This window comes from Macrosteles quadrilineatus, unplaced genomic scaffold, assembly GCF_028750875.1.
Source record: "Macrosteles quadrilineatus isolate MER2022 unplaced genomic scaffold, UCM_ALF_1.0 Scaffold_5__1_contigs__length_97177068, whole genome shotgun sequence".
NCBI lineage: Eukaryota > Metazoa > Arthropoda > Insecta > Hemiptera > Cicadellidae > Macrosteles > Macrosteles quadrilineatus.
In genome coordinates, this window is record NW_026542598.1 from 51,670,056 (window position 1) to 51,686,838 (window position 16,783).

General features: G+C 34.8%; 1 protein-coding gene across 1 annotated transcript in view; it reads right to left on the reverse strand.

Annotated features, from left to right (window-relative positions):
* Positions 1-2,053: 2,053 nt before the first annotated feature.
* The window catches only part of LOC128994794 (proton-coupled amino acid transporter-like protein pathetic), a 51,598-nt gene continuing 36,868 nt past the window's right edge, over positions 2,054-16,783 (reverse strand). Inside the window, exons 3-12 of the mRNA XM_054419572.1 lie at positions 15,484-15,557; positions 14,258-14,374; positions 11,700-11,850; positions 11,132-11,253; positions 10,549-10,633; positions 8,480-8,599; positions 7,481-7,636; positions 6,266-6,444; positions 5,477-5,643; positions 2,054-4,328 (exon numbers count right to left, since the gene is read on the reverse strand). Coding sequence (XP_054275547.1) covers positions 3,847-4,328; positions 5,477-5,643; positions 6,266-6,444; positions 7,481-7,636; positions 8,480-8,599; positions 10,549-10,633; positions 11,132-11,253; positions 11,700-11,850; positions 14,258-14,374; positions 15,484-15,557 — 1,653 coding nt within the window. The 3' untranslated portion in view covers positions 2,054-3,846. The remainder of the gene's footprint in view (positions 4,329-5,476; positions 5,644-6,265; positions 6,445-7,480; positions 7,637-8,479; positions 8,600-10,548; positions 10,634-11,131; positions 11,254-11,699; positions 11,851-14,257; positions 14,375-15,483; positions 15,558-16,783) is intronic.

Here is a 16,783-nt window from a genome sequence, read left to right on the forward strand (position 1 = left end):
TGGACGTACCAATACTGTGGTGTTACCTATATAAGGTAGTATTTTCCAACCCTAGTGCAAACACCATATCACTCAATAGAAAATGCTCCTATATAGCAAACAAAATATGTACAAAACCCTCTATATAATGAATCGTTTTTCATTTTCTTGATAATACATTTACTTACAATTTTGTATAATGTGGTAAAAAATAGTGTTCGTACCACGGGCCAAAAGGGGTTTTCCAGCTCTCAATCGTTTTAAGTTCCGACTTTGTCTCGAACTTAAAAATTATCTCGAGCCAGCAAAACCTAATTTTCGGCCCTAAGTACGATATATCCTATATATTAAAAAAATATTAGTTATTTAGTTTACGCAGATTGCAAGACAATCGCTTGACGGATTTTGATGATTTCTTTTTTTGATTTGAAGGTCATTATATATAGAATGTCGTGACGGAGCCAGAATTTTTATTTAAACCTCAGGGCTCTGACCACGGGAATTCCAAGTTCCCATGTTTTTCATATGGAGGAGATTTTTATTTTTTATTCATGGTTTATCAATACCATATATCTGTTAGAACATTTTTATGTAAAACATCTATCTCAAAATGTTTGTTTTTGTTTATTATTTATTAAGATTAAAATATTTCTGGGTTAAGCTGTTTTAGAAAACCATAAACTTTTACTACTTCTATTTACACTACACAGTTGAATTGTGTGTGTAATTTTCTCTTTTATTTCTTTTAGAAATATGTAACTAGATTTTTACTTAATGAACAAAGTACCTACACACCTTTTTGGTGGCGTTTGGACGTATCTTCAGTCTCTTTATGGAAAAAGGTCCATGCCTTCTTTATGCAATCAGATATTTGATCCATGGAAGGTACCTCAATTATTGTATCAAGTATGTCAGTCAACAGATTTATCAAAGTTTTTTCACCACACTATGATGTTTTTGGCTTTATTACATACGTTAATTGGTGGCTGAAAGTTACGTTTTGCTGGCCATGCCAGCTGTCATCGTAATTTGGGGACCGAGCAGGTTTTTACATCCCTGGGCCGCAAAATCAGCTGTCCGCTTGCATATTAATTACACAAACAGTATCCATAGCATTGAAATAGAATTTTTTTATTTTCACTGTTGCCTAGCAACTGTTTATTATTATTTTTGCTGATTCCTGAAATTACTTCTTCACATAACCTTAAAGTTGCGTTGACTATAAGTTTTCATTATTATTATTGTGAATAGCAGTAGTGTGGTGAAAAATAGTGTTCGTACCACGGACCGAAAATGGTTTTGCAGCTCTCGATCGATTTAAGTAAACTATCTCGAGCCGGCAAAACCTCGTTTTCGGCCCTAGGTATGAAATATACTATTACAGCTGCATTTCTAATTTATAATATAAATAGGTTACATACCTTACGTCGTCAATCCTAAAATTAGTCTATGGCGACTAGTTTCGAAACATCAAGGTTTCATTGTCGAGCCTCTTGCCTCTTAAAAACATTACATGCAACACATGAGTTGCATCGTGTCCGTCACCGCGGTACTGGCCGGCCACGCATTCATTTTTGTAAACAGTATGTGTCCGTGTTCGTGTGTTTATGTTAAATGTACTGTGTATAATGAGGACGACAAGATGTCACAATGTTTTTAACAGGCAAGAGGCTCGACAATGAAACCTTGATGTTTCGAAACTAGTCGCCATAGACTAATTTTAGGATTGACGACGTAAGGTATGTAACCTATTTATATTGCCAATAATCAATCCTGGAGGCAATGATGAATAAATTCTAATTTATTTTACAAAGAGTTGCCAAAGCCAAGAGCGGGCCAAACAGCTAGTACTATTTATTGTTGGTTGGTAAAAAATCAACAATTTTGTCATGTTGGGGTTTGGGGTGGCACAATCATCTCAGTTTGCCTATGAATAGAATAAAAATGTTCTTAGGCCCTTACTGAGGTTCCACTGTAATTAGCACTTAATTGTTCAAAATCATATAATTGATTGACCTTAAGTTAAGCAAACACAGGGTGTAGTAAAATAAATAATTTACTGTAATCATTTTATTAAAATTTAATAACAATATACATAAAATAAATTGAAGTGAATGTCAGCGTGAACAAAAACCAAAACTTAAACATTGTAAAAATTCTCAAAAAATCACAACCAATAAAGTTGAATTGGTTGAATGGAAAGTAACTTAATATTAAATACAAAACATTCATCAGTGTAATAGTATATGAATAGGGAGTGTGATAATGAATACAATATATACATATAATCATAATCGGTTAAGGCATTTGCGGTAATACACTAGCTTATTTTTTATTTTATAAAGGAACTTTTAGTAAATAATTACTAATTAGCTAAGTCATTAGTACATTAAAGGTGAAGAAAATGATTTTCTTTTTTCAATTTAATGTCATAAACTTGTATGCTGTTAAAGGCACTTGTAAAAACTTGTTAAAGTAAAAATGTAGGTCCTTGGCAAAAAAATTAAATTATATTACATCATAAAAAACATTTCACAACTCCTAGTAAATATCAAAATAGACACTTAAGTACACTTATGAAAGGCTTAAATTACATAAATCAAACAGTAACTAAATACAAATTTAAAACAATCTTAACGAGATCAAACAAAACTGTGGTGACTGATATGTTTGACTTGGATTTTATGAGATATGACAGTAAAAGATAAATTTTCTACTACAAAGTAATTACTTTTAGTTTTAGATAAAATTGAACTTATCATTGATCTAGGATGGATATGTTTTTGTAAGTATCCATCGAAAAAGCAGGAAAAGGCTAATGATTACTTTTGATTTGTTTACTCTAATGATTAAAAATATATACTGTCACGCTATTAAAAACATTTAAATTCATCATTTTGTTAAACTGAGTCATAGGTTTGTACATTCATAGATTATGAACTTGGATAATAGGTTGTATGTAATGTTCTATTATCAATGATGATAGATGTTTTCTACAGTACCTGCTGTAGCTTATTCAGAAAAATATCACTGTCGGTGTGTCCACAGACCAAAGCGAAGTACAGGTAAAGCTACTAGTTTAATCATAAACAAGAAAAATATAACACCAATAAAAATGGTTTGGTACGGTAGTTAAATTTTAGTCATCATACCACAGCTAGTTCAAGTTATATTCACTCCATCAGCATTAAAATAGTACCAAAGGTTTGATTGTTTAAAAATATGTGAAATAAAATTATTATCACAAGGCTTTTTAATGCCTACAAATTAAGCTCATAATACTATCAATAATAATTATTATTATTTTTCATATCTAGTATATATTCGTTTTTTGTTAAAATATGTAATGGCAACAAATTCAATCATTGTTTAGTAAATTATAAGTTCCAGCTTATTATTTATCTTTACATACCATTAAATATAAGGAAATAATTCAATAATTTCTTTAAAACCTTTAAAGCAGTTCATTTTAAACATTAAAAAGTCATTTCAATTTTTCATAATGGTTGGATAAAAAGTACTTACCAACATTAAATGTTGTATTTACTTAAAACTTAGCCTATAATCAGCCCCTGGCTGATGCAGTAGAGTTTAGGTTAAGACTAAATTCATCCTAAATGTAACAAGGTAAATAATCTTTTGTGTATATTGTATAAAAGCTTAACCTAAAGGATAAAATAATATAGCCTAACAAAGGTCCGTGAGAACCTGAAAATTGATACCACTTAGTAAGGACTAAGGAGAGAAGTTTTTACAAGCCTCATTTCACCATTGCTTCTGCATACATCTACCATATCCACTTTACAAAAATCACTGGATGAGATACAAAATCACTGGTACGTCTCAAGAACTATTGCAGTGCAGACACTATGACAAAGGGTTTGTGCCGTTTCCTGCATTCAGTACTGCCTCAGCGACAGTTTTTGTTCCATTGCTAAAGGTGTCTAGTACTGCAGCCATTGCGGTATTATTGCCAACAGCTGATTGGAGTTTGTCGATGGTGTCAGTTACATTGACTGACGACACAACTGTCGATGCCAGCTGTCCGAAGACTTCGGTAGCGTTGACCGCGGTCTTGTTGAACAAATCTTGGGCTTCATCGACCACAGGAGAGTACATGGCTGCGATCTCCTCTATACTTGTGTACGTCCCGAAAATAAGTGCCAGCACTCCGAACCCGAAGACTAGAATATTTTTTAGGATGATCCAGTTGCATGCGCCGAATCCGAGGTCCCAATAGGTGACAATCTCAATAAAGATGGGAATGATGAGTCCAAGCAGGGAGAAGCAGAAGGCTCCGATAAGGCCGATGAAGGGACCAATGGTTGGGACAGCAACAGCCAGCAGCACTAAAAACATACATTGCTGTCAGCCAAAATGCATTTAACAAGAAGGGCTACAGAATTATACCTTTTGAGGTAGGTACTCAAGTTTACACTATTCTATCGGTTTTTCATTTATTATTCTATTTTCATTTTGATGTCCCCAGAGGCCAAAAACACCATTCGTTCAAATTTTTATATTATATAGATAGATTTATGTGTCCGCAAACACGATAACTTGAGTAAATTTTGTCCGATTTTGATGAAATTTGATGAATTGGATGAACAAATGAGTATGATCGGACCATGGGAACGGGGTTTTATAGAGTAAAAATTGGTTTTTCTTATTTTTGACACACAAAACAAAAAATTTCCCAATTTCTCTCAATACTTTTTTAAAGAGCTTAAAAAAACAAATAATATAGTTATGAAAGTCTTTTTGTACGGTTATTGGTAACAGAAAAAAATTAAATTTTTAATTCTTAAGTTATTCTAATGGAGAATATTGTAAAATGGTATAGTTTACTTGTTTATGGATATATTTTGATCAAACTTGGCAAATTTATTTATTTTATACAAATCTATTAATAGTTTACTAAAAAAACACTTAATTAGTTTCCTTGTCGCAGCAAACCTAAGTACTCGTTAAACCTAATGTCAAATATATTTCATCGAAAATCAATTCAAACAAATGGAAATCGCTTAGTCGGCAGGTTTGCTGCGGCAGGGGTATTAGAGATTTTATTGGCTAGTTCCAACATTCGAAAGTTAAGAAATAAGTTGAATTTTTATGCTATAGGTTTGTATTATAATCTCATTCCTGTTTTTTGGAGTCCAGTTTCTTTAAGTTTTGATTGCTTAAAAGAAATGACTTTTAGACAGTCTCAATGCTTTATAGCATTTTCTCTTACATTGTTTGGGAGGAGGACTTTTTCATGCTTCCGTAACAAGACATCAGTTTGCTACTGGAAAATATTCCTGTGGGTCCTTGTACAATTTACCTGTAAAAGCCTTAAACTAAATGGTTATCTTCCAACTTTAAAGTAACCAATTTCTGTGCCATTAATAGTCTGTGCTCATCTATTCAGTATTCAGTAAAAGAAGCCGTAATAAGTGTAATCATGGCTTTTGGATTAGCAAACTGATTTAAAAACTAAAACAAATGTTATGCTAACCTGAAGCAGAGGTGAGCAGGGTGCGGACGACATACTCAGCCATTCTTGAGCCTTTGGAGAACCTATCTTTCACTCCGTTCCAGACAATCTCGAGACACACGTAGTACTGCAGACCATACGTGCAGAACACTGCCAGCCCCACCAGAATCTTCACTGACTGAGCCAAGCTGTGTAGACAATTGTACATTATACCATGACTTTAAATAGTGCTAGTAGACATCTTATTATCCTTATATAAAATCCTATCGTAGAATAGAGTTGGATACAGTCTTTGAGTAATTAATGTAATTCAACTTTGGGGACAGTCTGTAATATTCTATTTTCTGCATTGTTACCGTGATAGTTGATGTGACATAAAAGATGCTGTTATAGCTTACAATAAGTTGTTCTTGACTTGGTAAAAATAGTTGTCGTATTCGACAGAAATCAGAAGTTTACGTCAGTGACTGAATTCAACTTCGTTCGTTTGTATTCAGAAACTAGTGACAACTTTAACACAGGGATCGAATGTCTAGTTCTAGCAATAGACCAAGGTACTGTCCCAAAGTTGAAACTAAAACTTTTGAAAAGTCTCATAACGTCCAAGGAACAGTCATGACGGACACAAATTGACCTCACCTAATCTACGACCGTCCTCTTTTTAACGGTATGCACTGTCTCTTACGTCTGGGGGTCTCTTTTCCCCAAATTAATAGTCCTAATTACACCTCATCAGTACTATGTAAGTTTTCTAACAATCGTCACTGTATTAAGAAATTGAATCCGTAAGATAGTAGCAACGGCACTCACAAGTCCTCAGTAGGCAGGTTAAGTGTGATGCTGCCCTTTGTCTCATCACCATACTTGACATATCCCAAGAAACCCAGCAAGATGTAGACAAGCGTCACTCCACCCATGCCTTGGTTGAGAACTCCGCAGATGCCAATGAAATGCTGTGGGTTTGACATAGAGTTTTCCAACGGCATCACCTGTGATATATAAGTAGTTGTATAATAAATAAAATGAACACTCTAATTAAAATAGGTTGGAGTAAACTATATATATTTGTAGGTACAGTACTAGTAGCACTTTTTTATAATTTTGGTCAACCTCCTCAATTTTTACAAGTGGTACTAACTACTAAATATAAGGGGTACTGGTTTATGAAAATTATTTAAGGGGTTCCAAAGTAACTGATAGGATCTTTGAGGTGCAGGATATCGCCCTAAAAAGTGGGAGGGGCCATGGGTTTTATAATGTTTTTAGCTGTTTTGGTACATATAGAAGCCCTCAAGTATATAATATATATATACAAATAGCTAGAAGTCCAAACTGAACATTCTGGTAAGTGATAGAAATGTTCCATGCATACAACAAACAACCGGCCAGTTGGATCATCTAACTACTTCCAAGGCTAATATTTAATTTTAACCCATAGCTAGTATATGGCAAATAAATCGTATTATTTTTACAGAATATATGTACTCATTTGACTTTTCTTATGTCTACAATTATAATTGTGGCATTTTGTATGAAATATCACAAATGGTTGGGAAATGTTTTTAGGAAAAAGCATTTAGCTTGGATTAAAAAATGATATAGGACACAGCTAACTCATCTGAAGAAAGTTTGCAGAGGAGTCACAGCACAAATAATTTATACACACAATAGACTTGATTGCCAGAAATAGATGGTTTTGCAATTATACAAAATACAAATGTGAAATGTGGTTGTCTGAAAGAGTCAAAATGTCAAGTGTATATAATATACTTGTGCTGTGACTCGTCTGCAAACTTTCTTCAGTTCAGTTAGCTGTGTCCTCTCCATCCAATATCATTTTTAAATGCTTGGGAAAGCGATGCAATCCCCTTATATTTTTTGTGGATATGCTTCTCTCAAAACCACTCTCTCATACCCATCTCTCTCATCACACAGTCCAAAACACTAACACTCCCAACACATCTGAAATATGTGTCCCCATCTCAAATGATAATACTAATAATAATAGTTACAAATTTATCTTACAACTCCAATGGCTTCCATAGCGAAGATGCAGATGCTGAAGAAGATGGGCCATTCCATGACTGGGGCAACCTGAGGCATCTCCTGAGGTGAAGGGAGATCCTGGACCAGGTAGTAGAATGTGATGCCTAGACCCAGGCCCATGAACAGGTTGGCCACCTGCAGGCATACATAAAGACTACAGCTGGCTTGCAATTCTAGTCAAATATTAAGCCGGGTTTACACGATGCCAGTTGGCGAGACAATTGGCAGGAGACAACTGACTGGCTTGAAATTACTGGCTTCGTGTTAACACTTCAGGCCAATTGGCAAGCCAATTGGCCCACCAATTGCCCCGAAATTCAGTTGTCTCCGGGAGTAGACTGAGGACAATGAGCTGGGCCCAGTCAAGCCCCCACCCCTCGAAAACCCAGTTGTCGTGACAATTGGCACCGTGTAAACGGTGTAGAGGCCAATAGCACTGTCTTGTCTTTTGGCAGTATTACCCTGGTTCACTGTAAAATGCCTGGGCAAGTGTTGGCCACGTGTGAACAGGTTCTCGTTCAACTTGCCTGGCCTACGACAATTCCACAACCACGTGATGACAAATTGGCTAAGACAATTGGCTTGCCTAACTAGCATCGTGTAAACCCGGCTTTATATCCAAACATAACTAATTCAACACCAACATTGATAAGAAACATAGATTAATATGGACATTGACAAGTAGCTCTGCATTGTACGGGTGAGCAAATCAATGTATGAAGCAATGATGAAGACCACGTTGCCACCACCTCCCTAGATCACAACACATCCTCAAAACTTTGAGATAAGTTCATGCTCTTCATATTAGGAAAGAATCACCGCTTAACTTGTTCATACTGACTAATATATTAGTTTTGCAATAGTTTCAGCGAACCACTTCAAAGTATTTGATTGCAATGTTTTTTATTGCTACTTAAACTTAAAAGTTTAATTCAAGTAAAAGTATAATTTTTATTTGAAACTCAATAGTACACATACCATAGACACAGGGGCCAGAGACTTGAGGTTGGGTACCCAGGACATGAGTATGAGGGGGACAAGCAGAGCGATGATGTAGATCCTCTGATTGTTCTCGAACCCTAGGTGGTAATCTATCACCTGGAGAAACAGCAAGTGTGAAATTATTATTACCATGTTACCAATAATTAATATAAAGAGTAGAACACACAACTGGGCGTATTTTACCCAAATATGATGTGTAGAATGGAGTGAGATGCGTTGTACAGCTCTACTATACTGACTAAGATGCTAGGACCATTTATTAAAAGTGTAATGATCAAAGAGAGCTGGACTAATTATAACGTATTATTATTCAGTTAACAGTAGCATGTGTAAACAGGTTGTTTGTTACTTATTTGACAAAGTGTTGCATATGTGACAGTTATTGTCTGAGCCGGTCAAACCAGTCAGATAAACGAATGAATGAATGAAAAAGTGCTTTATTGCTGCTTTTATTTACATTTCCAGATACCACGCAGGGCATCTGCCAAAATAAACACTTTAGGCATTGGCGGGAAGGGCCGTCGGCCAGGTTGGCAACACAGCAAAGTTATATTAACACTTAAAACAACCACAACATATATATACCTAACAGATAATCAAAATTATACGATAGATACTGAGAAAAATAATAATAAGCTACTTGAACAACAACAATACAGTTAAATTTACAGAATAAAATAAATAAAACAGTCAGATGAATGACAGGGAATTTACAGTACATTGTATCTCACACCAAATGAACCTTAATAGTTAACCCATTAAATACATAGCCCGTTTTGTTCTTTAGGTACTACAACACAAAATATTTGGTCATGAAATAGAGGGGCACCAAGCAATGGTCAACCAGTAATTTTTAAATTACTGTAAATAAAATTTTTTGTGATATTTTAAACTTTTGAGCATGTGTAATTTTGGTTTGTTATTATTGTATTGTCTTCCACATTATACTCCGTTCACAAAACTTAGGCGGTTTTAGGGTAAGAAATCCATTCCCTCCACTTGTCCCTACCGGTACCTTTAAAAGGATAGCTTAACAGCTGATATAAAAACTATAATTTTTTATTCAACCCGTTAAGCTACGCGCGCACTACGGCGGCACGGCACCGACGGCATTTTTAAGAGGGGGTGCGCGCACTAGGGCGGCACAGCACGGACGGACGGGACGGGACATCCGCACATCCGCAATTTAGGACAGTTGACAGTCTGCGAGCTAAAAATTGTGAGTAAAGGTGGATGTAGATAAAGTGGTGATAGTAGGTTAAATTTTAGCAGAGGAAGAGGAAACAAGAAGGTGCAAGCAAATATTTTAGATACACCACATAAACAGGGAAAGACTAAGTTTTGGAGAGTTCCACACCTTGTTTCCTGATCTTGTAGAAGGATTATGTGTAAAATTTACCTGATTGTTTCATAATAGATCATATTTCTGCCCATATATTGTCACGCCGGACGTTATTAAAACATTCAGGATGTCGCATGTTGTACAGTTCGGGTATTTCTCAACGAGAAAAATCAACTTACTAACATCTATGTTTACAACACACGAAAACACTGCTACTTTGACAGAGATCAGTTGAGAATGGCGGATGTCCCGTGCCGCCCGCCCGGTCGGTGTGCAGTGCTCCCGGTCGGTACGGGCGTCACGGCAGCTCGGAAATGTCCTGGAGTTCTGTCTCCCGGACTTTTTAACAAACGGCGGAAGCTGCCGAACGTCCGTTGCCGGCCGTACCGCCGTAGTGGGCGCACTTATATGATATTCAATGTTATTAACTTTTAAAAATTGCCGTGCCGCCCGCCCGTCCGTGCGTGCCGTGCCGCCGTAGTGCGCGCGCAGCTTTAATCAGCTGTTGTATGTACATTAAGCAAAAAAGTGGATGGTGAACTTCCCCTCAAACTGCCTAAATTTTATGAATGGTGTATGATACAATATTGCACCTAACCATACAAAGCTGAAATATCACATGGCAAAAAAGACAATAAACAATCATTAAACTTTATATTAATGACCAAGACTACAATTAATCTTTTATTGTACAAGTACTGACCTGCTGGAAGTTGTTTCCTATGATGACAGTGTAGACACTGCAGGTCCCAAAATAGGATAGAAACAGACCCACCAGGATGGATACCCTGCGGGAAATCTTATTTAGTACACAATTTATGTTCAAATACAAAAATAGTGATCTTTATTAAAAATCTTAGACTGGAGGAAGGATGTAAATATGGATATAAATTGCGCGCAAAACCAATCAAGAACCCTTGATTCAGAGTCCTGCTCCTGGGCCAGGAGACATAACTTTACGACTGCTCAGGACTGCTGGCATTCCTGATGGTCTATCACACTTACAAGGTGGGTGAACCTAACACAGACTTTTAAGTTAAACATGTGTTGGGAACAGTTATAGTTATATATTAGATGTTTTTGCTGAGCTACGTTTGCATATGGTTGTAAGTGAAGGTTTTGAATTACTGTACTCTTGAACCTTGAAGGCGAGCCCTAACCACTTGACTACCCAGACAATTAATCCTTTGTGGCTTAAAAAATCAGCTGATCATTATGGGTAAAATTCACTAAAAGATACCTGACTCATTGTAAAGACAGGCAAAAATCTATTAATTCGTAATTACCTTGCAAGCTTCGCAAACTTTCTCCCCCATGGTGGACCATGAGTGAACGCAGCCTCTCCCACATCAGCAAAACTCATGGCGGGAGTCCGTGTTTTGTAGTACAGCACATGAGCACACTTCACCTGTGGCACAATCATCATGTAGCTCATAACTTTTTTAGTTCAACAACCATTGATCACATATTTTGAATTACCAAGATGCAAATTATCAAGGTTCAATATTATGCAACCAATAAATTTTGAAAGCATAGATTTTTTTCCTTTTCACCACTGCGATAACTTTGAGCTTTTATTAACTTTTAATAACTTTAGCTAAGGGAGGTTCTTTTGCATTGATTTCAACTTGCAGATATGCAGCACCTATATACATTTGAGAGATTTCTAAGCTTAATCTTCTAACTATAGAGGTACTTAAAAAAAACTTGGATCAATCAGAGGGTTCAAAGCTATTTAAGAGGTAGAAATATCAAGAATGAAATTTTTTTGGGTTTCACTGTATTGTATTTCCTGACTTTAAGGAAAATCTATTTTCATTATGAATTTCACTGTGTCTGCCGCTGTTTACTTACAACTATGTAAGCACAGTGCGTGCAGACGAGGGCGACTATGATGGTGAAGAATATTCCCATGGTGAGGCCAGCGTTTTTGAAAGCGATGGGCATAGCCAGGATCCCTGTACCTAGAGATGCCTTCAGTAGATGAGTCAAAGTGTCACAGTCTCTGTAAACAAATAAGGATTTGAACAAAACTGTACAGTAAACACACATTAGTACAGACATCAATTCTGACTTTTTTAAATCCAGAAAACTATTTAATATAGGCTAGCTGAATATTTCAATCTTGTAGCATGCTGCTTTTTGCACTGTCAGTGTGTATGTAACATTGTGGAAAGGGTGAGTGTTAAGTGAGAAATGTTTTCTTTTACATACAACAAACTTGCCAAAACATACAAAGATGGAAACGTGAGAAAGATAAGACCCACAAAAAGGGGCTTACAATGTGTTCTTCTATTCACACTACAAATTAACCTCACCGCCTTCTTTTGTAAAGTAAAAAGCAACCTGTTAGCATAAAAACTGTTGGCCCACAGTGAGGTACCATAAGATAAATAGCTATGAATGTGCCCATAATATACGGGGTGTTATTTTAAAAACTTGCTTCTTTATTTATGTAAAAACTGCAATAGATAGAAATATGCAGTTTGCTGGAATCGTCTATTGATGTAGGGGCCACAATTGTTGTGAATTTGATGTGAAGTTCCCATTCACCTCCTTTGTCCCCCTAGGTACCCTTAACTTAAAATTTTTAAATTGCAAGGTACCCCTTGGGCTTGAAAAAATAAAAAGAATGGCACAAACTAGAGATCTCTACGTCAATCCTATCAAAAGTTATGGCAGTTCAAAATTTGAATTTTTTGCCCCCTTTTTTAAGAAAAACAAACGGCTGTAGCTCGAAAACGGTAAGAGCTAGCAAAGATTTGAAAGAATTTTTATGGTCAGGAATAAAATTTTATATTAAACACTCTTGGGCGTTTTCCGAAAATCGCACTCCTTCACTTTAAAAAATCCCCCTACTTCTAAAATTTATAAAATTTCTCTGATTTTTTATGGGTTTTTTTTTACTAGTGTACATGTTGCTCGAAGTCGAGCAATTGCAAAGAAGTACAGGAGTTATTTATAAACAAATAACTTGTTTAGAAACTAATAACAGTCATAATTTCCGATGATTTTAAAAGAGTGAACTAAATAGGTAGTTTTTAGTAGTCAACTAATAGAAATACTCACAATTTACATAACAATCCTATTCCAGTTTAAAGAGTTAATTTATAACAATCAACCTGCCCATGGACGGGAAAAGGTAAGCTTACAATTTAAGTTTACGTAAAAAGGCTGTCAAATTTTATAAAGTACCGTACCTAAGTTATTTAGCCAATTTGTAGACAATAAGGTGTATGCTACTTTAAACTCTACTAAAAAACTGGCAGAACTCTGAAATGGTGTTATTTATCACATGCTTACTCATATGCCAAATCCTTAAAATAAAAATTTTATAATTTATATCATTAAACACAAACCAACATCAAAAACTATACACATCTTTAATACAACATAGATAATTTACACATTGACTGTTTACAATTAACATGTGTTCTTCTCACTTTTAATTTTGCTTCGCAACAGGAAAAATCTGTTTCATAATCATTGAAAATAGATTCATAATAAATAATCTATCATAAAGTTTAAGAATAAATAAACCTATCACATAGTGGTTTTATTTTTCTGGATCAGCTGTCTGAAATTATAAAATAGGAATTTTTGACAGTTCTGGTTGTTTACATTTAAATGTCAAAGCAAATGTAAACATGGTGAATTTTCTCATGCTTCCATGGAGACCATTTATTAATATTTAATTTCTGACAACAGCTGGAGTTTCAAAACAATGTTTGTTTCCCATGTTAATCTTATGGAGAAATACAAAACTTTGAAAGGCCCCAGGGCCTCACTCTCTAATTATTTACCTAAAAAGAAAGTTTCCTGCACAACTTCACGTTACGCTCTTTCCAATGACACCAAAAACATGTCAATCGGTTCTGTAGTTTCGGAGGAGTAATTGTCACAAAAATCCTGCTTGCGTATTAAATAAGTATAGATTGAACAAGCATGTCAGCTGGTCAGACCTTTGAAAAATGCTTGTTCAATAAAAATTCTGAGAAATCTTAAACCTATTCTCTGAAGTAGTTCTACATTAAGACTGTGTTATGTGACCTTCTACTGTGTATCCATTAGCTCCTGGACTCTAATTTTTACAGGTAAGCTAGCTAAGCTTTATTTGTTTACAAAACAAATCTATAGTAAAGCATCACATGTTTAAAATCACGTCTGATTTCCATTAGAATCTCTCTTTTCTTTTCTATCTAAATGGTTATGATTGGAAAATAACAGGAATACACCTGACAAAATTAATTAACAGCTGTGTTTTTGTCAATGAAGGCGAAAATATCAGTTTTGAGCCACGATTGCAAAACGCTGCTTTTGGTCAGGGATATGAAGAAACTAACATAAAGGTAATGCATATTGTGTTGAATAACTATGAGAATTTTGTATTAGCATTTTTGTCAAATACTTACGATGTAGGGTGCTCCACCTTCCTCTCTTTGAACGGATCGTAGTACTTCCCATCTATACTGTTGAGACGCTCTGCTTCCAAATCTCTCGTCTTGGCTGGAGAAACTGAGATCTTGTATCTACAAAACACCAGCTATTAAATTATGAATAATAAACCGTACAGCCAACCAATACCACTACTTCCTTGCCAGCGTTGGTAACTTTTAAAACTAAGTTGTTCTGTTAGATCTACAAATGAAGTTTCTTTTTAAATTTTACATGTTGAATTTGGTGAAATACCATACAGAATAACTAGTTTACTACAATAAACTGCTAGTCCAGTGAAACAAATGCTTAAATCCAATGTCTATCTTGAAGTTCTTTTCTTGGGTTGTAAACAACTGCAGTATCAAAAGAATTGTAAAAATTTATAATAATTTGACAGTTTGATAATTTTATTTTTATTGTAAAAGTACGGTGAACGTGTTTTGATTACTATTTTACATCCATTACAGTGGATGAATATTGTAATATCAAAATCCATAGGCCTTTTATATAATAAATTAGAAGTATATAAGAAGAGTTGTTTGCAATAAGCAATAATCATGAGTAATTTTGTATCATTTCATGACTAAAACACAGTCACACACATCCTTTGGTATCATAAGAAACTGAGTCATAAGAAACCGAGTGAAAAGAGATGATAGACAAGTTATTTTGACAAAATTTGTTTATGAACCAATTAATTAATAAAGGCATATAGAACAGCTAAGTAAAATTAAAAAATAGTTTTCTCTTAAGGTTTTGACTGGGGAGCGAGCTGGTCTAGTGGTTAGAGCGCGGCTGGGTTAAAATCCCGCCAAATCATCAATGGATTTGATCTTATTATTGGATAATACCGCAACCCCTAGGTAATGTGTAAAACAATTCCAGGCTAGTGCCTATAGCGTCCTGGAAAAAAACTTTTGACCACTTGACATTATTTTGACCATCCAGTGAAAACCTTATTTCAATCCCTCTGCCTTGCCTTTCAAAAAAAAAAAAAAAAACAAACCAGACTGATGAGATGTGATGTGAAACGTAGTTTAATTTAAATTTAGCCAAACAACCACTCAACTGATAAAAATAACAGATTTTTCTCGAATATGATAACTTTTTCATTAAACTATTTTATTTTTGATACAAATTTTTAACAGGAGCTGTCTTGTCTCCTTGTCTAGGTCCATAATTTTACATAAAAAATACTCACTTGTCTTTGATGTTAGATCCATCTTTGGGCAAAAATGTTTCCATTTCCGTCATGTTGGCTTGTCCGTTGGTAGCCTGAAAAATAGCAATACAGTTCTGTATCTGTATTATATCATATCTCTCCGCAAATAAATAGAATATACGTCAATTTCAACGGAAATATATCTCGCATGCTTATACCTACATTTCTATCAAATTAATCATTATTAATTTATATTTTATACTCAACTCATTGTCTCTCTTTCATAAAAAAATAATTATGTAGGTCCAGGCATTTTATTTGTGTTTTTTTTTTCATTTAAATGCCATTTTTACGTTGTTTGTGAGTGAGCTCTAAATCCTGGTTTTGACACTATCTATTGTCAACTCCAATTTTTAATAGGTAACACATGTTTTTTTTTAACAAATTCCAAAACGAGTATTTTAGCGAATTTCCCTATAGGGAAGTAGCTATTACCGTAGGTCTCATGGTAAGACCTAAACCCGGGACCGATTTACTTTTTCATTTTGATGTCCCCAGAGGCCAAAAACACCATTCGTTCAAATTTTTATATATCTATATATAGAGATATATATATATATATATATATATATATATATATATATATATATATGTGTCCATCCGCACGATAACTTGAGTAATTTTTATCCGATTTTGATAAAATTTGGTTTGAAGGTGTAAGGCGGGATAAACTTGAATGAGTTCGCGAACCAGCATGATCGGACTATGGGAACGGGGGTTTATGGGGGGTTTTATGGGGTAAAAATAGGTTTTTCCCATTTTTGACCCTAAAAACACAAAATTTCACAATTTATTTTTAAACCATTTTGTAGAGCTTAAAAAAACAAATAATTTAGTATATTGAAGCGTTATTATGCGCTTAATTGTTACGGAGAAAATTCAAAAAAATTGTAATTTTAAAATTCCAATGTTATTCTTATGGAGAATAAGTCAACTGTTGTATTTTGCTTGTTTATGAACATATTTTGATCAAGTTTGGAAAATACATTAATTTCTTACTAAACAACAGTACCTTTTAATATTTTACATAAAAAAAAAACTTTTTTACCCTCCCTGTTGCAGCAAACCTAAGTACTCGTTAAACTAATTCTGTTTAAATAGGGAATAAATGTGATATTTTTAAGGAGACATTTTAGTTTAAATCCAATCAGGCAGATGGAAATTCGCTAAGTCTGCAGGTTTGCTGCGGCGGGGGTATTTTATTCAACTTATCTATGCATCCAGGTAGGCCTATTTATACGTGTCCTTTATTTGTTATTAGTATATTCTGTGCAGGTTT